Below are 26,579 nucleotides of genomic sequence, written 5' to 3'. Positions count from 1 at the left end.
TGCCGGGACGGTCACCAGCACCACCCCCTCCCTGCATATACACACACACACACACACACACACACACACAGCCGCGCAGCTGGCCTCTCTCGCTCCGTCCGCAGCCGGCACAGGCGCTTCCCCTCCAGGAGCCTCGCGGGGAAAGAGGCGCGGCGGGGAGGAAGAGAGAAGTAGCAGCCACCGATCTCCTGTTTCGCCACCGGCGGGGGATCCTTCTCCTTCCTGCCGCCGCCGCCGCCTGGAGGTAGCTTTTCTCCTTGGCGCTGCCCCGGCCGGCTCTCCCCTCTCCCTTTCCCCGCCGCGCGCCCTTGCGCCGCTCCCCCCCCCCCGGGGAGGCGCCATGGGGCTCCTGTCGCAGGGCTCCCCTCTGAGCTGGGAGAAGACGCAGCGCCACGCGGAGCACGTGCGCAAACACGGCATCCTGCAGTTCCTGCACATCTACCGGGCGGTGGGCGAGAGGCACAAGGACGTGCTCAAGTGGGGCGACGAGGTGAGTGGGGGCCGGGGAGAGGGAGCTGGAGGCCGGATCCAAGAAGCTGCTTTCCTTCCTCTCCTCTCCTCTCCTCTCCTCTCCTCTCCTTCCTTCTTTCTTTTTTTCTTTTCTTCCGTCCACCCACCATGGCGCGCTTTTGCTGCTGCTGCTTGCTGCTTCAACTTCAACACAACAGCCTTGGCAGGTAGGCCGCTGGCCGCCCTGCCCTCGCCCAGCACCCTGCACGGTGCACATGTTGCATGGGAAGCGAGGTTCCTGGACGTCGACGGGGTTTGCTCCTGAAGAGGAATGTTTGGGGTTGTTTTGGTTGTTGCCCTTGGATCAGTTCAGGACATGGAAAAGCACAACATACCGGTACATAATACAATGGTACCTCGGATTAAGTACTTAATTCGTTCCGGAGGTCCGTACTTAACCTGAAGCACCACTTTAGCTAATGGGGCCTCCCGCTGCCGCCGCGCATCCCGAAGCAAAGTTCTTAACCCGAGGTACTATTTCTGGGTTAGCGGAGTCTGTAACCTGAAGCGTATGTAACCTGAAGCGTATGTAACCCGAGGTACCACTGTAAAAAGAAAAGCAAACCAATAAGACACACACACACACATATGTGGGTTCTGTTGCACCCCCAATTCTGCTCGTTCACACTCAACCGAGACCATTTTTAGCTGTGTGAAACCTGTGTCACCTTGGAAAGCCACAAGCGCTTCCAATTTAAAGCTTGTGTCTCTCTGTCGGTTTCAGAAGTGGTTTAAAAGGCTTGTATAGCATCCCTTATGAAAATGCCCTTTAGCTTCCCTCATGCATGTAACAGATTGTGCCTGGGTCTTCCCACATTGTGACTATTCAGTAGGCATGGTGCTTGTTTACTAATTAATGGGTTTGTATATGTTAGTCCTATCAGAAGGGCCAATAGGTGGTTGTAAGTGTGAATCTGTTCATTTACACCAATGCCACCGTGCTCTCCTGTTATCCCGAGTTAAAATGATTGAAGCAGTGTGTGCCTATATTTGCTACAGCAGTTAATACCACCAGTGTTATGAATGAGGTGAGGTGGGGAAAGAGATAAAGACAGGTTTCCCGACACTTTTCACTATCTTGGGTCATTTCATGTTTCTATTATCAAAACGCAAACAAAAGCGGTTTTGGGTGGCAGTAGAAAGAGTTTTCAATATTATGATTTCCAGAATTTTGTTCATTAACCTTTTCTAGAAATTGAGGTGAGTGTAACCGATATACCTCTTCCAAAGTGTATGATGTCAAAGCTGAAGCTTTCTGTGCTCTTGTGTTTTGGCACTCTTCAAGTAATGCTAGAAGTTCAGGCAGCAGAAACGAAAGTTATGTCTGGAGGAGTTGCACAGCATTCCTAGTTTATTCTTTGGATATGCCTTAAGATAGTTCTACTGTACATTGAAGCACCACTGTATACATACGTAATGTTCAGAATGTAGATGAATGTCATATGTAAACCAAACCTTTATACACACTGGGCTGGACTGGGCATGGATTTCACTTCAATCTTTGGGATGCTTCAATGTGGTCGCCCCAAGTACAGCTTCTTAGTTGCTGGCCCAGAGGATGCTGGACTATATCAGCAGCAGCAGCAGTTCTTGAAAATTGTCCTTGAAACAATGTTGAATGATGGCACGTAAATTGTGTAAGAGAAATAAATACAATGATAGCATGACCTAATAATGAGTGGCAGGTTTTGTATATTATAAATCCTTAAATAGCCTTGAAGTGAAAGTGAAGGGTGGAAAAGCGTTATACTTGAGATACAGAAGTGTGAAATGCATAACTTGCAAAGGTTACCGTAGGCCAGGGTGATTTAGCAGACAACTAAGCAAGGATTTGCATTTGGGGGAGAACCTCGAGGTGCACAAAAGTGTGCTTCATTGAGCCCAGCACATTTCTAATACGAATTTGTCATGTGCTCTTAGACACAGCGAACTTGAGTCTTTGGTCTCCCAACTCGGTTGCAAAATAATTTGCAAGAATTTGAACACCAAAGACACAAGTTGATTGTGCCTAAGAGGTGTCTCCCCCCCCCCCCCCAAAGAATAATGTTCATTGTGCTTCTTTTCTACTGCATCTGGTAGGTTGGGCTGGTTGAGAACATTATGGCACTTTTCATCCTCAGAGGTTCCAACCTGTGTTTTTTTTTCCATTTGCAAGCCAACGTGAGTATTTGTATCTGAGGATGGTAGAAGAAAATGTGCAATGTGAGACAAGTTTTAATCTTTGCAGCTTACTTCGTATTGGGCGCTTTGGCTGATGGATGTTGTTTATGAAAGGCATTACCTTGCAGTTCTTCTAAGCGTGCTAAAGATTTTAAATTAATGGGAGGAATTGCCATGCAACTTTATAACAGACATGCCTGTGATAATTGCTCCACACGTTGTGGATTTCAAAAAGCATCTCCAGACTTGTGCTGCCTAGGGCCATGGTATCTTACAAAAATTGAAGATGATTGCCCGTGGAAAGCTGCTATGTTGAAAAACATTCAAGACTCTTTTGATAATTGTTTTTTATATATTGAAAAAAAACACACTAATGTAACATGTTCCTAAGTGGAGGATGAGATATTTACAAGTAATTTAACTCACCAGAAGGGAAGATGGAGCTAATATTTAGGAGCTACTTTTGGCCCCTCCCATGTTCACTTGATGCTTGTGTAAAAGACTTTTATAAGAATATCCTGGGTTTGCTTCATTCTTAGAGGCTTAACCTTCATGAAGATTAGGAACATCTTATACTGAGTGAGACCATTGGTTCATCCAGCCCAGTATTACATTTGACAGCAGCTCTCAAGGTTTTTAGACTGAAGGATTTTCCCCCCAGTCCTACCTGAAGATGCAGAGATTCAACCTATTAAATGCAAAGCATTTGCTGTATACTAATGAGCCGAATCCCTATTAAAAGTTGAAAAGTTACATAGCATATCATATCGTTATCTACACTGCATACAATGTATGTATATTTTATGTACACTCTTAACTTGTCTCATCAGGGGAAAGACAGCTGTTCAATACTATCAAAGTAAAAGTTTAATCTTGTCCTATAGCTCCTGGTTTTATGGTATTAAAATTAACCAGAAGAAATAGATCTTTGTTTGGTTAAATCTGTGAATCGGCTTGACAACAAACCATATTTGTTACTCTTGTTTTCTCTTTCTCTTGTTTTTTCTTGTAGACTCTGTATTTTGTTAACATTTACAATATTAGAACAGTATCGTTTAATTTAGCATAGGGTGTCTTTGTCTGTTGTGCACTACATACTAATTCTGTGTCCAGCACACACTAAATTGTGTGTTAAAAGTTGACTCATAGAATTGTGGAGTTGGAAGGGTCCACTAGCGCCATCAAGTTCAATCCCTTGCAGAGTTCTGCACTAGGCTCTGTTCTTTCCAGTCTTACACAATTTTTTACTCAGAAGTAAGGTCCCTTATTTTAAAAATAACAAGTACCCTAAGGCCAACTTTAATTTGTAGAACCGTAAGTCTGAAAAAGAAACAAACACACATCTCTGCCATAGCTGAGCATGTCAAATCCTACTGACTTCAGTAAGAGTTTTTGCCTCTGGGCTAATTTGGTTCTGGAGCGGCACTTCAAATGAGTCACAGCCTTTTTAAATTAATTTAAAGGTTCTTACACTTTCTTCTGATCCTGGAAAAAAGGCAACTAACTTGAAGCTTTATGTTATATACATTTATTTAAAGAAGTGTTTGCTTTTAAACACGATGCATGGTGTTTTGTAACCTGCCTGTCACCAAGTGGTCCCAAATTAGGAGTACATACATCATGAAAATAATACTAAAATGCAGTACACATATACAAATCTTTAAACTAATAATTAGAAAAATGTGCATCCCTGTTTTATGGAAGCAGGTGAATAAATAATTTCAAATTAAGTGACTTATAACAGTAAACTTCCCCTGACAGTATTAAAATACAAGTTTTATGAAAAGGGTTAAGGACAGCAATTAATGTTCTGTTCTCCAAGTAAAGATATGCGGACAACATCTTTCCGTAATGTTGTCTATGCCTTACATTTTCCTTTTCCAAATTTAGAAACATTTTCTTACGTCAAGCTTAGAAAAGAAAGTATAATTTTACAAATGCTGATTTGATTTTTTTTTTTTTTACATACTTAAATTTTCTATTGCTTTTGAATAACAACTAATTATATTCCTCTGCTCCCTTGGTCTGAATGCAAACATTTACTTCTCCTGTACCGCTTTTACTTTCGTCGGAGGTGTTTGTTTACTGAAAGAAAGGACCTCAGTAGACAACTGAAAGAAGAGGATAATGAGACATTTGTTCTTCTGCCTTGGAGAAGTTATTTCATATTATTCTACCTTGGTGCAAAGAAAGGGGTTTCGGCTCCTCCTCATGACACCCTGCCTGGAAGCATCCTTCCAGTCTGCAAACTGAGACTGTGTGGAGGTTCCCATTTACTCTGCATCCAGTGATCTCCTGCCACTAATTTGTGAAGCCATGTAGGCACGATATTAGTCACAATTCAGATTTATCCCGTAGTTTCTTGAGTAATCCTGCATTTGGATTCATTTCCCCCAAAACCAATTTTGATCTGATTTCAAAACATAAGCCATATGCGGACATCTCCTCTCTTGCCCACTGGTGTAGACAGGCAGCAGGAGACGTGGAACACACATGAAACCATTCTGGTATGTACAGCGATGTGCAGATATGATATGAAACAGCAGTAAACAACCTTTGCTGTTCTAATACAGTAACGTGCACACAGCCTTCGGTTGTGTGGTAAACATACTTCATTGCCCACTCCTTTGGCCAAGGGAAGGGAGAAACATGACTGTATTTCTCCACAAAGAAGCTTTTGTTCTTGTCATGGTTATTTGCCAGCCTATGGAAGAGCCCTAATGAGTCCCCGTTAAATAGGAGTTGTGCGGCATGGGTGTTTGGTGGGATTGAGCCCAAGAGACACAAATCTGCAGGCTTTGATGTTCATGCATATCTGTGTGTGTTTAGGTGCTTCCTCTGAGCAAGGGGGAAATGCTCTCAACAGGCGGTGAGAAGCCCATGATGTACTTTCTCTTCACAGAAGAGAGCAGGAAACCTCTCTGTTTCTCCCTTTTGATCACACCCAAACTGTATTACGAACAGACCTCCTAAAACTTCAGAAAAGATTGTCGTACTTTTCAGTGTATAAGATGCCCCCATGTATAAGACATTTTTGGGATTCCAAATAGAGAAAATGGGGGGAGATTGCCCAGAGTTGTTGACCTTTTTGGGGGGGGGGGTTTGCCGAAAATCGCTCACCCGCAGGAACGCAACAGCCAATCGCACACACATCAGTGAAGACACCGATCGTCTGCACGCTTGCCAAGTACAAGCACCAATCGCCCACCTAATCGCCGCAGCAGTCAATAGCCAGTAGACCTTTTGGCACCCACCAATCGTCTGCAAATACGCCACGGACAATATCCTTCTCGCAGCAGCCACCAATCGCCCATCCCACCTCTCCACTATCCGTGTATAAAACAACCCCAAGTTTTTAGCACAATATTTTAAGTAAATAACCTAGTCTTATACATGGATATTTTTTTTTTTTTACATTTGAAAAATAGCAGCACATGCCATTTGGCTCCTAAGTTTTATACAGTCATACCTCGGGTTACAGACGCTTCAGGTTGTGTTTTTTCAGGTTACGGACCCGTGGAAACCCGGAAGTATTGGAACAGGTAACTTCCAAGTTTCGGCAGTCGCGCATGCGCAGAAGCTCTAAATCGCGCATGCACAGAAGCACCGAATCGCAACCCACACGTGTGCAGACGCGCCGCTGCGGGTTGCGAACGTGCATCCCGCATGGATCATGTTCACAATCTGAGAGTCCACTGTATCTTGGTTTCTAACCCTGATCACAGTGTGCTATGGAAATCCTGGTGGACTATTACATTCCCTGTTGCTTCTTTCAAAACTCATTGTGACAAAGCTTACATAATGCAAGAACTTCCAAAGCATCATTCTGTTCTCAGTTGGTATCCTACAGTATTCACACATTTGAAGCTCAATCTTATGACTCTTGACTCAGAAACAAGTAGCACTGAAATCTGCAAAGTCTCTAGGATCACAGCCTTAGACCAAGGATTTAATAACCTGATTGTGTACAGGATTTTGCAGCCTTTGCTTTCTGTTAGTTAGTTGGTTGGAGTAACAAGCTTTAGGTGCCGGGATTTATTTTATACCTGCAATTGTGTGTCTAATATTGTTCTGGACGGAACAAATACATATACGCAGATGACTGGAAAAATAATGTTAATGCATGCAACCAATTTCCACACGTCTCTAATATTATTCCCCTACCCACCCACTCCCCCCAAAATAAAAGTCACTAAGTTTGTTCCCTAAACACAGCTTTGGCAGAATCTGAGAATTTGCTGGTAGCCTTACCAGCAGACTCAACAAACACAAAAATATAGCCAAACAGTATTTAGGAGTTCAGTCTCTTACTACCACAGTTGCCATACATAGAGCTTAGAGGTGGAGATGAAGATGCAGGAAGTTTGGAAAGCTTAGTGTACAGTTAGTTGTCAAGGATTCCTATTTTGGAAAGGTCTATTGTGTTTTCAGTTGGACAAAGCAGTACTTCGTACTGAATTTGCCACAGGGATGCCACTGATACCACTAGCAGGTATTTTCCCATCCCTGCTGTGACACATAGAAACAGACTGGACAATCAAGTGCCATGGCTTGGTGAGTTTCCATGCCTGTGATCTGTCACTGAAACTTACTGTAGGATTACATCTACTCACTGTGGCTGGGAAGAGGCAAATGTACTCTGTACTGGTGCAGTCATTCTTTAACAGATGCCTCTATCACAGCTTGCTTGGGTCACATAATGCCTGAGATTCCTCGCTTGTCAGAATTTTTCTAAAATGCAGATTCCTTGAATTAGACGTTTTAGGTTATTTCCCCAGTATTTCTCCTTTCTGCATTGTGTATATTTGTGTCTGCAATCAATAGCTCATGGATAGTGACTAAATCCCATTTGGCTGAGAATATGTTTCAAATTAAAACCTCAGTTTAGGACTTCAATGTTAGTAAATTGAATCACATATTTGTAAATTGAATCACATGTTTGAAAAGTGAAGTAGGAAGAGGCCTCCCCCCCCCCTTCGTGAATTCACAAGGGAAAACAAATTGAAGCATAATAGAATTCTACAAAAGCACACATAAACAGTCCAGTTAAGAATCCCTTTTGTGTATTATGGGTTCAACCATAATAAACATCACTTTTTAAAAAATTGTCTGTTTTTATAGTATTGCCCTGCTTTGCGGTACACTGTTCAAAGAAAAGCACACTTTGTTCTCTATAATCTATCACATTTTTTCCCTTTAGTTGTGTACAAAATACTGTAATCTCTAGGTTTAGTTCTCTATAGTAAATCTAAACCCCGCTTCCTGGTTTGTGGTATGTGTTGCACATCCTTTAGTTATGTTAGACCACATGACACAGATTAGGGCACATTGCTCTGGTACAAATAGAGGGGAAATGGCTAACAGAAATACCTATGGCACATACAGAATCGCTTGTACAGTGGTACCTTGGGTTTCAGACGCTTCAGGTTACAAACTCCGCTAACCAGGAATTATTGGCTCCAGGTTGAGAACTTTGCCCCAGGACAAGAACGGAAATCGTGCACCAGTGGCGTGGTGGCAGCAGGAGGCCCCGTTAGCAAAAGCACGCCTCAGGTTAAGAACGGTTTCAGGTTAAGAATGGACCTCTGGAATGAATTAAGTTCTTAACCCGAGGTACCACTGTACTCCCATGCAATATATAGATTCATGTACAGTGGTACCTCGCAAGACGAATGCCTCGCAAGAAGAAAAACTCGCAAGACGAAAGAGTTTTTCGTTTTTTGAGTTGCTTCGCAAGACGAATTTCCCTATGGGCTTGCTTCGCAAGACGAAAAACGAAAAAAATGAAAACGTCTTGCAAGTTTGTTTCCTTTTTCTTAAAACCATTAATACCCAGGGTGACTTCGAGGAGCAACTCATAGCACGCGGTGTGGTAGCCTTTTTTGAGGTTTTTGAAGACTTTGGTGATTTTGAAGACTTTGGGAAACCGTGCTTCGCAAGACGAAAAAACTCGCAGAACGAATTAATTTCGTCTTGCGAGGCACCACTGTATGCATATTTACAGTTGTGTGTCTCACACCAGTAAAAGCACACCAGGGATTGAAATGAGTCTTTTTCCTTAGCCGTGTGATTATGTAACAGGCTAATGCATCTATGAGGAAGCAACTCTTAGGCTTTTTCTGGTGTGTTTTTGAAATAAACAATAATCTGAAAGGAATAGCATTAGTGCCAAATTGAATTTTCACAAATAAGGAAGACAGCAGATTAGTTCCCCAGGGAGGGAAATTCTCATGGGTGGATCCCCCCGCCCCCCCCCCCCCGATTGAAAACATCTTGAGGATCCTGAAAAACCACAGTGACATCTGCTGAGTATTGTCGCTTGTGGCTTTAGGGATTTGCAGGTTTGTAATCTTATTTGTGATAATGAAAGTTCAATAAAACACCTGAGATTCCTACCAACAGAGCATTGCCTTGAACCCGTCAATGTGTTTACAAATGATGGCTAACCTGCCGTATTCATCTAGTGTGCTAAATGTTGTGTGTTCGTGTTTTTTCACATCAGGTGGAATACATGTTGGTAGTATTCGACCATAAAAACAAGAGAGCACAGTTGTCCCTAACTGGAGGAGACGTTCTTCATGCTTTGCAAGAAAAAGGAGAAAGAGTAAACCCAAAGTAAGTAGCAACTGTCCTTAGAATTGGTCCACTTATTTCCTGAAGTTCAGGTGATTTTCTAAGTCAGTATCCAAGCGGTGAGCAGAACGTGGTTTGTATGTTATTTGCCACGTGGCAACTAGCGTTTATCAAAGTGGTCAGCTTTGACACAGGTTGTCATTTTGCATGCCAGAATACTGTTAATGCTGATGTCTCTGAGCAGTATTTCTCAGTTCGGATGATTGGGACTCCCAATAGGCTGGTTTCACCGCCTGTCAGCCAGGAAGACAGGGGACCTGTGACACACAGCAATGTGGCCCTCCAAATGTTTGTCACATGCTTCTGGGTCTGGGTAAAGGTAAAGGGACCCCTGACCATTAGGTCCAGTTGTGACCAACTCTGGGGTTGCGGCGCTCATCTCGCTTTATTGGCTGAGGGAGCCGGTGTACCGCTTCCGGGTCATATGGCCAGCATGACTAAGCCGCTTCTGGCGAACCAAAGCAGCGCACGGAAACGCCGTTTACCTTCCTGCCGGAGCGGTACCTATTTATCTACTTGCACTTTGACGTGCTTTTGAACTGCTAGGTTGGCAGGAGCAGGGACCGAGCAACAGGAGCTCACTCTGTCGCGGGGATTTGAACCGCCGACCTTCTGATCGGCATGTCCTAGGCTCTGTGGTTTAACCCACAGTGCCACCCGCGTCCCTCCCTGGGTCTGGGTAGCAGGAGTTAAACCCAGAATATTAGAGACATCTCAGCCCATGTAGAAAGAACCTTCACGGCAGCATTCAAAATTCGCCAGGCACATTTTGCACCTGGCTATCGGCCACTTGCGACCTGGACGTGGCACCTGGCATCTTCACCATCTCGAGGTGCATGCCTGGGGATCCTTGTATCTTCACTGTTTTCACACACTAACAACACATCCTGTAGAATCCTATCCATGATATTTTATCTGCACAGTCTGAATGGATTTCAGGAACCAAAAAGTTTTATTGAAAAATATGACTTTCAAGCCATCTGGCCCCAAATGGCAACTAGGCATTCCGTTTTGGCAGCCATTTGGTGCTCAGCTTAGATATCTGCTTCATGGTAGGTGGCCAACATTCTCTTTCTCATAAAGATGATGGTCTTATAAACCTAAAGTAGACTTAGTCCACTCTGGGCAAACTGATCCAGCTGAGCAGGTTCATAAGTCTATGGCAGAAAACACATGATTCCAAGCTAAGCATTCATTCTTATATTCGTCCTTTATACCTGACTTCATTTAGCAATGTTTTCTTTCGAAATGTTTAAAGAATTTTTTGTTTTGTTAACTTTGCTTGTGTTAAATATGTGTTCTGTAGTTGACCTCCTTTGTAATGTTTTACTTTGAAATCTTTTAAGATAATATTTAAGTTGCCTGTTAATTTATGTTGGCTTTGACTGTATGCTTTATATTTGACTTTCTTCAGTAAAGTTTTATTTTGGATTGTTTTATTTGATGATTCAAATGTGCTGTAAATGGCTTTGAGTTATTTTAAAAATATAAAGCGGTATAGAGATGATGTTGATGATGATAGACTTACAGCAGTGGTGTCCAAACTTGGCCCTCCAGCTGTTTTTGGACTACAACTCCCATCATCACTAGCTAACAGGACCAGTGGTCATGGATGATGGGAATTGTAGTCCCAAAACAGCTGGAAGGCCAAGTTTGGCCACCACTGACTTACAGTCACAGTTGTATGCTGTCCTTGCCGTTGGTCAAAAAGATTTCAAATGCACCATTGCTTCCTTCACAGCCATCCAACTCTGTGGAGGCCAGAATATGGAAGCTATATGATTGAGGGGACCCCTGGGCAACCCTATGGAGGGACAATGTCTGAATTTAACACTGTGCAAGACAACATGAGAAAGCGACGCCTGGAGGCTGCTTCTGTACTGAAACAAAACGAAGCTGTTTGCACTGTGACATCATTTCCAAGGTTTGTCTCCATCCTTCTAATATGGGCTGAAACAGCTTTAATCATGCTGCCCACCAGGGCTGAGTGTGCCCTGAGAAGCCCAGGAATAGCAGGCATTCCTCCTGCTTTTTCTGTCCTCCTCCAGGGTTTCTTGCAAGCTGGAAAGCCATTGCCTCTTCCTCCCAACTCTTTGCACAGAAGGTGGGTGTCTTACAGCTGGTGACTTATCTAACAGGGCTTTCGTCAAGCCCTCTATCTGCTTCCTAATCTGGAGATTAGTGTATTTATACAGAGTACCCGTAACTATTTCCACTTCTGTCCATGTGAGAAAGTTGTGCCCAACCCCGAAGTATTTTGTCTTTACGTTACTTTCCTTTTTGTTTTGTTCTGACGTGTTTGTAGTAATTTCCAGCTTTTATATGTTTTTGACTATTTTTAAAAGCCTTTCACGGTTTGCTTTGAAATGTGTAGACTGGGCTGTCCAGGATTTACGATACCAGAGTGTGTGCCTACCCCTGTTGAGACAGGAGCCTCCAAGTCTCTCTTCTTCCCGGACGAAGCCATTAACAAACACCCCAGGTTTAGGTGAGTATATTTCAGAATGAAGAGAGTTGTCCTTTCTCTCTGGATGTGCAAATCGTAGAATAGTATTTCCCTTTTGGGTGGAAAGCAAAACTTAACCGGAGGATGTAGTGCTTTTGAAAACAAGCTGCGTACTGCCCTCCTTCTGGGTGCACACCAGAACTTCTTTTTCCTGTGTGCCCCCTAAAACTGTTCTGGAGCAGATTTGAGGGTGGCAGTGCAGGGAAAGGTGCGTGCGAGGCAGCACCATGAGCAGCCAGAGGTCCTTCCCAAATGGAATTGCTTTTTTCTGAATACCACCTGAATAAAGTGTACACTCATTGATGCTTATAAACTCCTTCAGGTTTAAATTTCTTTGCTCAGTAGTATATGTAGAATATGTATATGTTGACTGTGGCCAGCTTCTGGTACAGTTTTATTGACATCTGATGAACTTTCCTTACATTAGGAGCAGGTAGTTGAGACTTGCACACCCCTTTCTCCTCAAAGGAATTTCTCTATTTATAAACTGGTTGAGGCTGTGCAGAGGTGTGTGTGTGTGTGTGTGTGTGTGTGTGTGCGTGCGCGCGCGCGCGTGCGTGTGAAGACCCTGACGGCTTGCTGCCTCCTGGCAACTGCTGCAGCAGCAGAACATTAGATTATCATTGAAGATAAATAAATTCTGCTCCCCTGGCTTTCTCTTACAGCTTTCTGTCATAGTTGTAGCAGAATAACAATGACTACTTGCTACTTTGCCAAACCTTTATATTAGGCATTACAAATATAGGCCGTCTTAAAACATCCATATCTAAAATTTTAAAATATATACAAATAAACAGCCATGTAAAAATATGTCATAATGAGGATTTTCATGGGAGTTTCTTCCCGCTAAATAGTGCCATTCACTACTCTGAGAGATACTGTTGATAAAAATTTGCAGTTACTTCCAGGTTAATGTCAGACAGATAGAATCTGATATTTTCATTGTGCCGTGATGTTAGACTACCCCAAAAAAGGGGAAAGCACGTGTTTGTGTAGTTGGTTGTACCATGGACAGTAGAAAAGAATATGTTCTGCTGTGTCCGGCACATTCAAAAAAACATCCGCAATGTCTATCGTTTCTGGGGATGTTTAAATATCTGCCCTTGACAAAAGTTGAGGGGAAAGCGTTCAGTCAGGCTAATTTTGAAATGTAAGTGACCCTGTTATCTGTTGTATTTAAACCATAAAACTTGGGGGAGCAAGTTGTATTTACAGCTAACTCAATATTTTGTTTTTCAATGTCCCTTAATCTGATTTTAATATTACGATAATTGTATTGCTCACTTGAATTATACAAGAGTTCCAAGTCAATACCAATAGATCTGATTTTTCTATGTAAGAGTTGGAACCATCTGGATTTATAAGAGTCCTTAAATAAGTCAGAAATCAGACTTGAAGGCTGGAAATTGAAATTGCAACGCAACCAGTATTTTATAGTGCTAGCCCACACCCAATATTCCATCGTGTGTATACCTAGTTCTGCACACATCGTCTCATACTTGATTGAACTTGGGAGCCCCAGGATATGTCTCAAGAAACTTGAGCGTTTCTTATCTAAATCACTATTATATGCTTGTACAGTGGTACCTCAGGTTAAGTACTTAATTCGTTCTGGAGGTCCGTACTTAACCTGAAACTGTTATTAACCTGAAGCACCACTTTAGCTAATGGGGCCTCCTGCTGCTGCCGTGCTGCCAGAGCATGATTTCTGTTCTCATCCTGAAGCAAAGTACTTAACCCTAGGTAATATTTCTGGGTTAGCAGAGTCTGTAACCTGAAGCGTATGTAACCTGAGGTACCACTGTATCTGTATTGGGATCCCAAAAAGTTGCTGGGACACCACTTTAGCTTGAAAAATTTGAATAACGGTTGGTATAAATTTGTTACCTTTCTGAAAATAAAAGCAAGCTATATATAGTAGCAGAATATAACATTTCTGCTTCAGAGGATTCTTCATCCAGGGAGTCCTCTGAAGCAGCAGTGCTGTTCTGATACAAACCTAGCTGAGTAGGAAGATGGTCCGCAAAGGAAAATCCAGAAAAAAATAAAAATTAAAAGTTTACACCTAAGTTTAAAAAATAAAATAATATTTTGCTAATCGCTAAAAAGGGTGCGGCTGTTGTTTGTTGAGATGGCATTTCAGCAGGTTCCTTTTCCGTTTTAGTACTTTAACAAGAAACATTCGACACAGAAGAGGAGAAAAAGTAGTGATAAACGTACCAAGTAAGTGAGCAAATAATTTGCTTTTCAAAAAGGGAAGTAGGACCATTAGCAACGGGTTTAACTTTTTGTCACCCTGTCTAATGCAGTATTTAAAGACAAGAATACTCCGTCGCCGTTCATAGAAACATTCCCTAATGATGATGGTGAAGGGGCAAGAGCAGTCAAGCCTGACCATGTCTACATGGATGCCATGGGGTTTGGAATGGGCAACTGCTGCCTTCAGGTAAACTCGCGGAAACAAATGCTTTAGTAAATATATATATTTTTGCTAGTGCTTTTAAGCAATATTAACTTCCATATTAAATCCTGCAGCTCCTGCTTACATAAAGTGATTGTATAGCCTACTGGCTAGCCATCCCTAGGAGGAAAGTGAGCAAGGAACTGCTTGGGAGACCATACTGGGATTTCCCATTACAATTGCATCTTCATATCTGCATGAAGGGGTTGGTTGCAGTTGGTTAAAATAGTGCAAGTGACCATAGGCTTTTGCAGCTTTGGTGTCAGGGGGAAGTTGGTTCTACAGCTTGCTAAAGTGACCGTGCATATTTTATTTCTTTTGGTTTAATAGCGGTTGGCTTGATATCATCCTACAGGTAACATTCCAGGCTTGCAGCATCTCTGAAGCAAGATACCTTTATGATCAGCTAGCGACCATCTGTCCCATCGTGGTGAGTGAGTGGTAGAATTTATTCCGCCAAACATTATATAATTCATAAAGAAAATCAACATAAAGAAGGTCAAGTGTGTGTGTGCGTGTGCGTGTGTGCGCGTGTGCGCGTGTGCGCGCAGGTCAAGTGAAATTGTGTATAACTGAAACCCATTGAAAAATCCTGCAAATGTCCCGCTCTGCCCTTTTAGTGACGTTTCAGTGATATCTTTGTGGGGTCACTTTGTGGGGTCACTTCAGCCACACACATATTGAACCTGTGTAAATGTGTGTGTGTGTGCCCACATTCTATTGAGTACAACAACCTTTGGGTTTCAGGTTATATTGGCCTTAACGGTCATATCTCTTAATTAGATTTTTGTCATAAGTAAGGATAACTTTTGTTTTCAAACAAGATATTACAAAAAGTTAATGGCTTCCACCTAGCGTGTAAGTGATGTCACTGCTGCGCTTACCAAAGAAGTTCAGGTAAAATAAGAGTTTGAAAAATCCTATTTTACTTTCACAGCATTTGTGAAACAGGCACTTAAAGTTGAACTCTTTGGTGCCTCCTCACTGTGGAAACAAAACGATATAAGGAAAGTGGTGCTGTTTTAGGAAGTGGTAAGGGAAGACTGGTGGTGAATGGCAGTAGTCAATAACAAAATTATGTATGAATTATTATTTTAGTAGATCATGCTTTATCTTGTGTTCTGTGTTAATTATTACAAGGCATTTCGTATACTGTATAAATTTTACTTTTAAGGGGGAAAATCAGTAAGAGAGGCAGGGCAACAGAATATTTATTGCAAAGGCCCATGCACCCCATAAGATCCAACCCTAACCTTATGGTGTTCAAATGCACAGGGCTCTGCACAGGTTTTCTGAATACTACCAACTTGGGGGCACTTTGCAAGGACTGATGGAGGATGAGAACACAGGGGTTCAGAGAAGTGGTCCAATCACCCTAGAATGAGATTTGCAGAGCAATTTGTGCGCGATGTGTTACGTTATGCCAATTAAATTCTCTCTTTGGAACTGGGTATGCTTGCACAACTTGCTTGCCTGGGGATAAAAAAAGCCCTGTCCTGCTAGGTGAAGTCTTTTTGCCAACTGATGGGCAACACCGAACGAAACCCAGTTGTCATTTTTTAAAAAATAGAATGAGGTATACCTCATAGGACTCCCTCTGTATATGCTTCTTCCTGGAACATAAATATGCAGCTGTAGTACACTGAATGAGATAGTGCATGCTAGATTAGGAAGAGGGAGACTATATTAGAGAATGCTAACCGAAGCTCCACATTATATGTGTTTTATTAGCCAAAAATGTGCTGCTATTCAGTAAGATACAGCTCTTGTAAGAGTTCTCTGGTTAAAGGCAAGTTGTGGGGGGGGACGTGCCTTGTGTTTCGGAATGAAACATCTTTAGATTTAAATGGCGATACATTAGCAGTTTTCTGTACTTCCTGACGCTTTTCTTTTAGATGGCATTAAGTGCGGCAGCTCCCTTCTACAGAGGCTACGTGACAGATATCGATTGCCGTTGGGGAGTGATATCTGCCTCCGTAGACGACAGAACGAGGGAGGAGAGGGGATTGGAGGTAAGTGCACACAAGGACCTGAGCAATAATAATAACAGCCTGTGTAGCAAATGCTTTTGCAGTATGTATTAAGAGTTTGCGTTGCCTTGGGACAAAGGCCAGGGCAAAACGTGAGAAGTTTTTTTGGCTTGCTGGAGATCTCTGTAAAGGAGCATGAGTCAAAGCGGGGACCTCTGAAGTGTTTTGTGGTGCCTTAGCTGCCCAGGCACTTTAAAAAAAGGGCTACAGGCACTCAGGAAAATGACCATAATCCACTCTGGTTTGGGCTGTACAGTAGTACCTCGGGTTACAGACACTTCAGGTTACAGACTCTGCTAACCCAGAAATACAGACTCCGCTAACCCAGAAATAGTACCTCAGGTTCAGGATGAGAACAGAAATCGCGCAGTGGCGGCAGCGGGAGGCCTCATTAGCTAAAGTGGTGCTTCAGGTTAAGAACAGTTTCAGGTTAAGAACGGACCTCCAGAATGAATTAAGTTCTTAACCCGAGGTACCTGTGTGTGTGTGTGTGTGTGTGTGTGTGTGTGTGTATCATCCCTTTTAGCAAAAAAACCAAAGCAAAAAACACTCTAATGCCATTTTTTAGCTTTCTGTTAGTGAAGGGGAAGGAATGAAGAAGACTTGGACCCCTTGAACTGGGTCTTCCAAGTCAATTTGGGCTGCTTTATGAAGCACCAAATTGGGATTCAACCCAAATGGCATGCTCAGTGCGCACTCCTAGTATATAGCCTTAGTTACAAAATGGTTGTTTTTAAAAAATTTTAAAATCAAGTTTTAAATTGAATACAGATTTGGCTAGTTAACAAAGGTTTCACGTGGGGTTTTTTTGTTGTTTTTTTTAAAAGCTCTTTTGGCACAGGAATGGGGAGCTTGTGGACCTGCACACCTTGTTGGACTACAACTCCCATCATCCCTGACCTGTTATGATGCTGGCTGACGACTGCTCCCAACAGTTTTCCATAGATACTAAATAGGGTTTGTAACAAAGTAGTGCAGCCATTTTCTACGCTCTGAAACCACCCCCTTGGAACCAAACCACGGTTCAGGATAATGCTGTTGTTGATGGTTCAAGAGCCGATGAGAGATCAAGCAGAATTAACAGGGTTGCGCTCCTGTTGTCTTGATAAAAGTCATCCATTGACAAAGGTCCAGATCACAAGCAGTAACCAAGGTTTGTTCTTGGCTTATGGCTTGTGGGTTGCTTGATAGAAACACCATGAGCATTGGTTCAGACAACAAAACATGCCAGACTGGAGGCTGTTTCCTCTTTGTGGCGCAGCAGTGAGTGGGGGAAGAGGGGGAATTTTTAAATAGCATACACCAACTCAGTGCTTGTTCACGTGAAATCATTGTTTGTTGTTTAGTGTGGCGTGAACTAGGCCTGCTTTTGGTATCTATTGCCAGGTAACATTTATAATTACTAGATATGGTTACTATCACTAGATTCCCCCCCCCCTTCTTAAATTACACAGCCATTGAAGAACAACCGCTACAGAATCAATAAATCCAGATACGATTCCATAGACAGTTATCTCTCTGAATGTGGTGAAAAATACAATGACATTGATTTGACGGTAGATAAAGAAATCTACGAGCAGTTAGTAAAGGAAGGTAAGTTTATTTGAAACTGCGTGACAGTGACGTTTATGTTGATTTCTGTCTTAACAATACGTAATCTGTAAGAAGGGCTTCTTGTGATGAATTTTGCAGTAGCTGTGCTTGAAATACCATGGTGCGTAAAGTAGGATATTTATTAAGGAATTTTCTGAAGAGCACACCTCATCTAGAAAACAGATTTTGTTCTTAAGTAGTAGGAAATAATGGATTAGCAACAAATAGCAACACTACAAGCCACAAACCATAATTCCCTTTATATTCGCAAAAGCTCATAGGTTTATGGTGATTATCATCATCAATCTTTATTACGGTCCAGAGACCCAACAATTATGGTGATTATTCCACTTCTCAAATAATTCTTAGTGAAGCAACTGCAGGCAAATATGAATTCACCTAGTTATCATATTTGACAGGCCAGTTTTCTTCTTAATATTGAAAAGTGTCCCAATTTCTTGATTTTTATAGGCATTGACCATCTGTTGGCCCAACACATTGCTCATTTATTTATCCGTGATCCTTTGACTCTGTTCGAAGAGAAAATACATCTGGATGATGCAAATGAATCTGACCACTTTGAGGTTGTATCTTATACTAGTGTCCTAATAGTAAAAGCTGTATTTTTTCTGCTTAGTGTACTATGGACTGCTGTAGAGCATGCAACATGCAACTACATTCAGATAAGCCAAGTGATTTGCAGTAGTTTGTGGTCCATGGGCATTTCTTAAATTACAAGTGTATCCATGTTGGAGACATAGAATAGACTTTGTTGCCCATTGTCTAAATTTAAATAATCAGATATCAGCAGAAGTGCAGAGTGAACCAAAAATATCTAAACGTACGGGTAAGCATTCAGAGCAAAAGTCAGTATTGACTTGGAAAGACTCCTATAACTCATCTGGCACAGTGCAAAAAGCAAGTGAAAGGACAGACAAAGTGTGCTCTCACTGGAACCAGCATCCTGTCTGAAGAGCTGCATCAAACTCTACTGAAGAAACAATAGTTTAAAATGACAGAAATGTGCTCACAATCTTAGTTTCAAATTATTGCTCTTTTGTTGGGGTAGAATAAAAGCCACATGGTGTGCTAGTTAGGATTTTAGACTAGAACCGGGGAGGCTTGTGTTCAAATCATGACGCTCACTGTGTGGCAAAAACAGTTTAATTACCACTCTTGAAGCTGTTAGAGGTCATAGCCTTAATGTGTATTTATTGTCTCTTGCAGAATATTCAGTCAACAAACTGGCAGACAATGAGATTCAAACCACCGCCTCCGAATTCAGACATTGGATGGAGGGTTGAGTTCAGACCAATGGAGGTAAGTAAGAAGCATGTTTCATAGATAGTACTGTTAAACCACAAAGCCTAGGGCTTGCCGATCAGAAGGTTGGCGGTTTGAATGCCCGCGACGGGGTGAGTTCCTGTTGCTCGGTCCCTGCTCCTGCCAACCTAGCAGTTCGAAAGCATGAAGTACAGGTAGATAAACCTTCCGATGGGAAGGTAAACGGCGTTTCCGTGCACTGCTCTGGTTCGCCAGAAGCAGCTTAGTCATGCTGGCCACATGATCCGGAAAAACTTTCTGCGGACAAACACTGGCTCCCTCGGCCAGTAAAGTGAGATGAGCGCCGCAACCCGAGTCGTCCACGACTGGACCTAACAGTCACAGGTCCCTGCAAATGAAAACTTTACAGTCCAAAGCATAGAGTTGAAGGGGTTGTAGCTGTCTATTCACATCTGTCATGTATGTCTTTTTAAAGAAACATCAACGGTTTTGATAAGGTGTGCAGTTCAGCTTCACTCAGATCAGTGGTGATTCTTGCCACTTGATTTCACTGCCTGGTGTGTTGCACCCAGTCTCTGTACAAACACAAGTAATAGGTATGGACATCTTAAAATCATGAAGGGCAACTGCTTTTATATCATGGCTTAATTTCCCCCCCAGAATATAATCCACAAATGTTAGCTTCTGGGTATAGAAAATAAAAGTGAGTGCGTGTGTCACTACTTTGCTAACGCTACAGTAATGGAGACTGTTAGCAGTCCTGGGAAGAAATTGTGTGGTGAGGGGAAGCTCTGATCTATACATCACTTTCCAGCTTCTAACTGGAATTTCCTTCACTCTGGGGCAGAGGCCCCATGTTTACTTGAATGCAAGATTCCCCCCCACCCTGCAAGGTAGTATCCACTTAATCTAATGGGTTGAATCCTTGCAGGCTCAGGGATATTCTGTGCCCGAGAAAGTATGGGGTATCTACTGTTTTTGCTCCATTGTGGAAGAGGGCACAAGCCCAAAGGCCATTCCCAGTCTCCTCACTGTTGTGTGAGTTTCAGAGCAACAGAGCAAAAAAGATTTCAGACTGTGAATTTGCTGCTCAACTACGTTAGTGGTTCTTCTGGCACACTTGTCCATCTTATATTCGGTGATTTCTCAATCCCTAGGTCCAGTTAACAGACTTTGAAAATTCTGCCTACGTTGTGTTTGTAGTGTTGCTGACTCGAGTCATTCTCTCCTACAAACTGGATTTTCTCATTCCTTTGTCCAAGGTAAGAGGAGCATTTTCTTCCTCGGTCTAATGTATTCAAACCGTGAAAACATTTCCTATTCTCACCTAAGGTGAGAATTGACTTAAAATACACATGCTCCCCTTTGTATGTATTACAACTTTCTGTAATTTTTTTTTAAAATTGCTTTTGTTAGTTTTTTAAAAATTCTGTTCATGGTTTGGAATCCAAGGTTACGTGAATGGAAGGCAGCTCACACAACTGAATTTTCTCCATTCTCAAAAGGCTTCTCTGGAGTGTGCCTTGCAAATGGTGCCTTGCAAATGGCATAGCCTGTGCTTGAAGAGGGATCCCTTGAGAATAGGGAATTGCCTAAATGTGTGTGGAGGCACTCTGTTGCACAGTGGTCCTCTCTCCAGTTCTGCGACAATAGTTGCAGAAGTAGGGTTCCACTCCAAAGTATAGTTCTGTTAGCTTTCCTAATATTCTGATTTTGTGGTTTTCGGAGATCCTTGCCCAAATCAACTTCTTTGCTAAAAAACCCCCCATGTCTTGCAGAAAATTCTAGGCTGTTTTGTAGGATGTGCACTTGGCCTGGAAAGATGCCTAATACTTCCCGGAATCTGTAGTTTCCTGTAATAGTTTTGCAAACCTCGCTTGACAGGGTGAGCACTGAGAACGTAGGAAGCCACGTTACGACCAGGTGGAACGTTTCTCTAGTCCAGTATTGTCTGCACTCACTGGCAAGATCCCAAGCAGAAGTCTTTATCCTTTTAACAGGAGATGCTGCGAACTGAACCTGGTGCTAACAAAGCACGCCAACCCATTTTGCATTGAACTTCCCGCAAGAAATCAGACTTTCAAGCTGAGCACTCTGGTTCCGTGTGAATGTGAATGTTAAGCTGTGAAAGGGGGAAATGTGTGTGTGATGTCTAGTTGCTTTCTATATATTTAAACTAGTAAGTAAGTGAACAGCTCAAAGTCGTCTCAAATTGCTAAATTCCTCCCTATGGTTGTGTACATGAATAAACAAATGTGTGCCCAGAATAGCTTGTGAGGTGGCAACCATTTTTCATCGTAGTTGCTGTCGGAGGAACTGCAGTTGTGACCAAGTAGATGGCTTGCTGATTCACCCTGAAGTTTTCCCCAAGTGCCACTTGTGTAAATGATCGCGTTTAGGAAGCCAGATGTGTAAGCCAACCCTATGAAATGCAGTTTCCAAGACTCTCAGACCTAGACTGAACATTTCCCTTGCTACCACCATCTAGTATATAACCTTTCTCCCCCACATCTCCATTTGCTAGGTGGATGAGAACATGAAAGTAGCTCAGAAACGGGATGCTGTTCGGCAAGGCATGTTTTATTTCAGAAAAGACATTTGTAAAGGTAGGCTCCTGTCTGTCTGTCTGTCTGTCTGTCTGTCTGTTTGCTGGTCGGCTTTATTAGACACTTGAAGTATATACGATGACCAGTGATTAAGTTAATTCAATGAGAAATTTAGTTTTAGAAAACTGTTACAATGATATACACTGAAATTCAGCCAGGGGGATTTGAGGAAGTCACTTAACAATGTTACTAAGATTGGAATAAGTACAATTAAGAGGTTTGTTTGTTTGTTTGTTTAAAAATTTTGGAAAATCGATTAAAAGGGGGGGGGGAAATGAAGTATATATGATGAGCATGAATCTAACGGTTTTCTCTAGCTGTTCTGTGTTCTCTTTCCTCCCCCCGCCCCCCCAAAAAATGTGTCTTCGTCTGAAAAGGTGGCAATGCTGTAGTGGACGGATGTGGGCCAGCTCAAAATGGTACAGAGACAGATTCTGAAGAGTATACCTTAATGAGCATAGATACAATAATCAATGGAAAGGTGAGGACGGCTTCTACATTTTAAACAAGGCGGAAGCTTCATATTAAGATCCATAAACAGACTGCAGGGAAGTGAAGACGCTTTCTCTTGTCTCTCCTGGTGTATACCTTTGATGCTCTGCTCCTTGCTCCAGCGACTTCCAACCAGCCCAGTACCCACCCACTACCCTCAGGGAGTTTTCAGTCTTGGTGTATGAATAGGGATGGGATGGAGGGCCTTAACTTCCTTAACTCTCTCTGGATTGGGCAGGGGTAGGATTCAGTAACGTTGTGGGCCAAAAGCATTCAGGCAGGGGTCTCGGATTTGGGACTCCTGAGGACAGAAGATGATGGATGCTGATTCACAAGACATATGTAGAGCCCTGTTGGATTGGGCAAAGCCCCGTCTACACAGACCAACCAAATACCTTCAGTATATGGCAGTGTAGTTTTGTTAATTCGTTTTGAATTTTATATCCCACCTTTCCGCCGATAATCTCATGGTGGCATACATGGGAACTCCCCATTTTATCATTAGAAATAACCCTGAGAGGCAGGTTAGGTTGAGACAGTGACTGGCCCAAGGTCACCCAGATCTTAATTGGCTGAGTTGCCTGTCTTTCATTTTGACTTAGCCTATAAGACAAGGGTGGGGAACCTGTTGCCCTCTAAGATGTTGTTGGACTACAACTCCCATTATTCCATTGGCCATGTCTGCTGGGACAGAAGGGAGCTGGAAGGCCACGACAGGTCAAGTTTATGGGGTCTCGAACTAAATTTTCTTAGACTGTTAAGACAGGTTGAGAATCCCTTGGAAGAGGAAACCTTGGGTTTGAAGTATTCGACTAAAAGGAAAAACCTTTTATTTCAATTATGATCTGCCTCTTGCAGGAAGGAGTATTTCCTGGATTAATTCCAATTTTGAACTCTTACCTTGAAAATATGGAAGTGGATGTAGATACAAGGTGCAGCATTCTAAACTACCTGAAACTCATTAAAAAGAGAGCATCAGGTAAGGAAACGCTCTTGGCATCACCAGTGATACAGGTTTTTGGAAGTATTTGAATCGGAAAGCTTTTAATGTCCTAAGTAGAATAGTACATGATGCAGCCTGCTTTGGTTTTAATTTAATTTTACTTTATATGACCTTCTCTTTTGCCAACTCCTTTTATCACATTCATGTCTATTTATTTGCAGCAGCCTAAAAGTTAACTACAACTCTAACTGCAAATCACCTTTCCATTTTATCCATTTGTTTTTGTTAAATAGTTCCCCCCCCCCATAGAAGTAAAACCTTCAGAAATTTAAAAACTCTGTAGAAAAACAGGAATGCAAAAAAATGTTTTTGTGGATGATGATAGGGAATGATGATAGAGAAACTTGATAGAACTTGTTTTATTTACAATGTGGTTTGAGATGTACAGTTGTACCTCGGAAGTCAAACGCCTTGCGCGTTGAACGTTTTGGCTCACGAGCGCCACAAACCCGGAAGTGAGTGTTCTGGTTTGTGAGTGTTCTTTGGAACCCAAACATCCGACACAGGTTCCGCAGCTTCCTGCAGCCAATTGGAAGCTGCACCTTGGTTCCGGAACGGATTCTGTTCGATTTCCAAGGTGTGACGGTATCTGAAATTGGTGTTTTACTATTGAAACCCAATGAGTGCTTTACCTGTATTCCTTGCGTTGGATATGCAGATGGTTTGAGACAGCACCTTGGAGCTTGTATTCAGTTATAAAATGGCCTTGCAAAGTAAGTTACCTCTTAAAACAGAAAGCAAAGGGATGGGTATATATTCTCACAGTAGATAAGAAAATGTGAATTTGTGTGATGTTTTCTTCTCCCCCAGGAGAATTAATGACAGCTGCTCGATGGATGCGAGAGTTCGTCGCAAACCACCCAGCATACAAACATGACAGTGTGATTACTGAAGAGATTAATTACAGCCTGATTTGGAAATGCTACCAAATCGCCGAAGAGCAAGTTGAATGCCCTGAACTGCTTGGTAACAAAGTAAAATACAGTGGAACTAAAACCAGCACTTTTTGATGAAAGGTTTTAATCCATTGGGGGGGGGGCATTCTCTGCTAAAGCACTAGCTATATTTACTGGTGTGAATACCTGCAGTTTCATAGTGTAAAGACCAAAAATGGTTCTACTGCACTATTAAGATGGGCCAATCTGCCTAATATTCTCTTAAAACTTCCTACGATAGGTGTATTCTTATATTTAAGGTTTATACTGTGTACATGTAAATAGTAAAAATTTTTTTGATTTAACATCAATGTATTTTAATAACATTATACTGAAAGTCATTGTGAACCAGCTTGTAACTTTTTATATGCTTATTCTGGAAGAAAAAAGAAAAAGTCCATGTTCTCAAACAGCTTTGCAAAGGTACTGTATGGGTACTTGTATATTATCAGCATTCCAGACCTTGAATGTTTACTCTGACTTTTGTTACCTGGGATGCACTGAATCTACTGTACTTTAAAGAAAAGAAAAGAAATCAGAACCCGATTCACATAGATATATCTTCCCGTTCTGCCAAGAGAAGAGATAATAGCAGTGCCGATCCTTCTGCCATGGAAGGCGGAATCAGTAGATATTAATTCTACTATTGTAAATGAAATACGGCAAATCTAAAATTCTCCCTCCTTTATTCAGTTTGGGTATAAATCGGTATGTTCCTATACTAAGAGTGCTCTTGCCCTTTTTGCAAAACTCTTGACACCTTTAGTTAAATGGGAACGTGTCACTGATGTGTTGCTTCCTAATAGACAGAGAATCTTTTAAGTTCCTTCGAAATCACTTGTTGCAGAGGAGTAATTAGTAATTGGCACACGCCTCCTCTGTGGTTGAAGGCAACATGACCCTAGTAAGGATAACAGAAGTTACCATAACTCCAGTATGTTCTTACTTCGCTATTTTCTGGCTCAGTTCATGCAGTGGTGGCTTGTAACCTGATGGTCAGACTCAATCAGCAGATTGGGGAAAGAAGCAATTTTTGGTGATTTCTTCCCCCCATCCCCCTTGCTCCAGAAGGTCCCTTCAACAGATTGTGGGGGATGGAGCGGTACAGGGCAAGGGGGGAGGGAATCAACAGTTGTGCACCTCCATTTTGCTGCTGCAGTCTTTCCACCTCATGTATTTTCCCAGGGCATAAGATCTGGAGCCATGATGGAGCATCAGGCAAGTACCTTACCCCATTCTTCAGCTCCACTATACTTGCAAGCAGCTCCCTGCATACCTGGAGAGACCCCAATCGCACATTTATTCGCTCTTTTAAAAGCTTGAAAGGAAAACAAGAGCTTCAGTTCTGTCTTAAAGTCTAGACTTGGATGCGGCAAAAAAAATACGAGGATATTAAATTGCAGCAAACAGATTGCAAGATAAGGTTTTCTCTCTCTTTGTGACGCAGTTAAACGTGCCCGACATTTCTTATAACCTGCATCCTCTTTAGTATATAACTAATGATTTCAAGAAGAATCATGAAATGCACTAATATATCTGTGAGTCAGGAACCTCTGAAACATAAAGGAATTGTATAGAATTTAAGACAATGGCTGTGATTTGTACATAATAATAACCTGAGATTTAGAGGGAAAGAAGAGGCTTTAATATTAGCTGCTTAAAGTAAGACTACAGTAAGTCACTTTTACTGTATGATAGGTTATGAAATACTTAATAACAAGCGTATATAAATATCCTAAGGTGTAGTGACTTACAAAGAGTCCATGGGGAAAAACTGCAGTAAAACTGCATTGATAACCATATGCCTGCTGAGAGATTAGAACTCATTTGGTGTTCATAAGTGTGCATTAGGAAGTGCTTGTATCAGGTTGCAGCTGAGGGGGCAAAGGCTCACTCATCTGTGGAATGAACAGAAATTTGCAATATATGGTGGATGTCTGAGTGTAAATCTAATTCATAGACATATTTTCCACAGAAGTTGAAAACAAATAAAGTTTTTTTAAAAGAACCTAAATCGTATTGTCTGTTTCCTTCTTGCACCCTTCTGCCGTTGGCTTAGCAGCTGCGCTGCCACCACTGCTGAGGAAAGGTGAGCTGCTCCTATACGAAGTTACAGTTCAGCTTCTTTGAGCATCCATGTGGAAAGGAAACTTGAAATGTCATTATTATTAGGATTATGTTTGTTTTGTTTTGTTTTGTTTTGTTTTGTTTTGTTTTGTTTTGTTTTGTTTTGTTTTGTTTTGTTTTGTTTTGTTTCTACCCCACCCATCTGTCTGGGTTTCCCCAGCCACGCTGGGTGGCTCCCAACAGAATATTAACACGATAAAACATCAAACATTAAAAACTTCCCTAAACAGGGCTGCCTT

The 26,579-nt window shown here is 42.0% G+C and overlaps 1 protein-coding gene across 1 annotated transcript; it reads left to right on the top strand.

Annotated features, from left to right (window-relative positions):
• GCLC (glutamate-cysteine ligase catalytic subunit) lies at nt 1–26,221 on the top strand. Its single transcript, XM_080998003.1, has 16 exons — nt 1–490; nt 9,173–9,285; nt 11,045–11,227; nt 11,678–11,791; nt 13,974–14,032; nt 14,119–14,255; nt 14,626–14,700; nt 16,166–16,282; nt 17,755–17,893; nt 18,365–18,477; nt 19,121–19,213; nt 20,335–20,439; nt 21,702–21,783; nt 22,161–22,264; nt 23,134–23,254; nt 24,089–26,221. The coding sequence occupies exons 1-16, from the start codon at nt 341–343 to the stop codon at nt 24,286–24,288; spliced, it is 1,905 nt and encodes a 634-aa protein (XP_080854129.1). The 5' UTR covers nt 1–340; the 3' UTR covers nt 24,289–26,221.
• The last annotated feature ends 358 nt before the right edge of the window (nt 26,222–26,579 follow it).

Source organism: Podarcis pityusensis (assembly GCF_964106645.2).
Source record: "Podarcis pityusensis genome assembly, chromosome: 3".
Lineage (NCBI taxonomy): Eukaryota > Metazoa > Chordata > Lepidosauria > Squamata > Lacertidae > Podarcis > Podarcis pityusensis.
Note: the sequence above shows the minus strand (reverse complement) of the source record. Positions and strands in the feature narration are given on the sequence as shown.

What these genes read in the sequence shown, in the direction of transcription:
- GCLC (XM_080998003.1), top strand. Translation starts at nt 341, where the DNA reads ATGGGGCTCCTGTCGCAGGGCTCCCCTCTGAGCTGGGAGAAGACGCAG. An exon ending in CGACCATCTGTCCCATCGTG is followed by an intron (nt 14,701 to 16,165) that starts GTGAGTGAGTGG and finishes CTTTTCTTTTAG; the next exon opens with ATGGCATTAAGTGCGGCAGC. An exon ending in CATTAAAAAGAGAGCATCAG is followed by an intron (nt 23,255 to 24,088) that starts GTAAGGAAACGC and finishes CTTCTCCCCCAG; the next exon opens with GAGAATTAATGACAGCTGCT.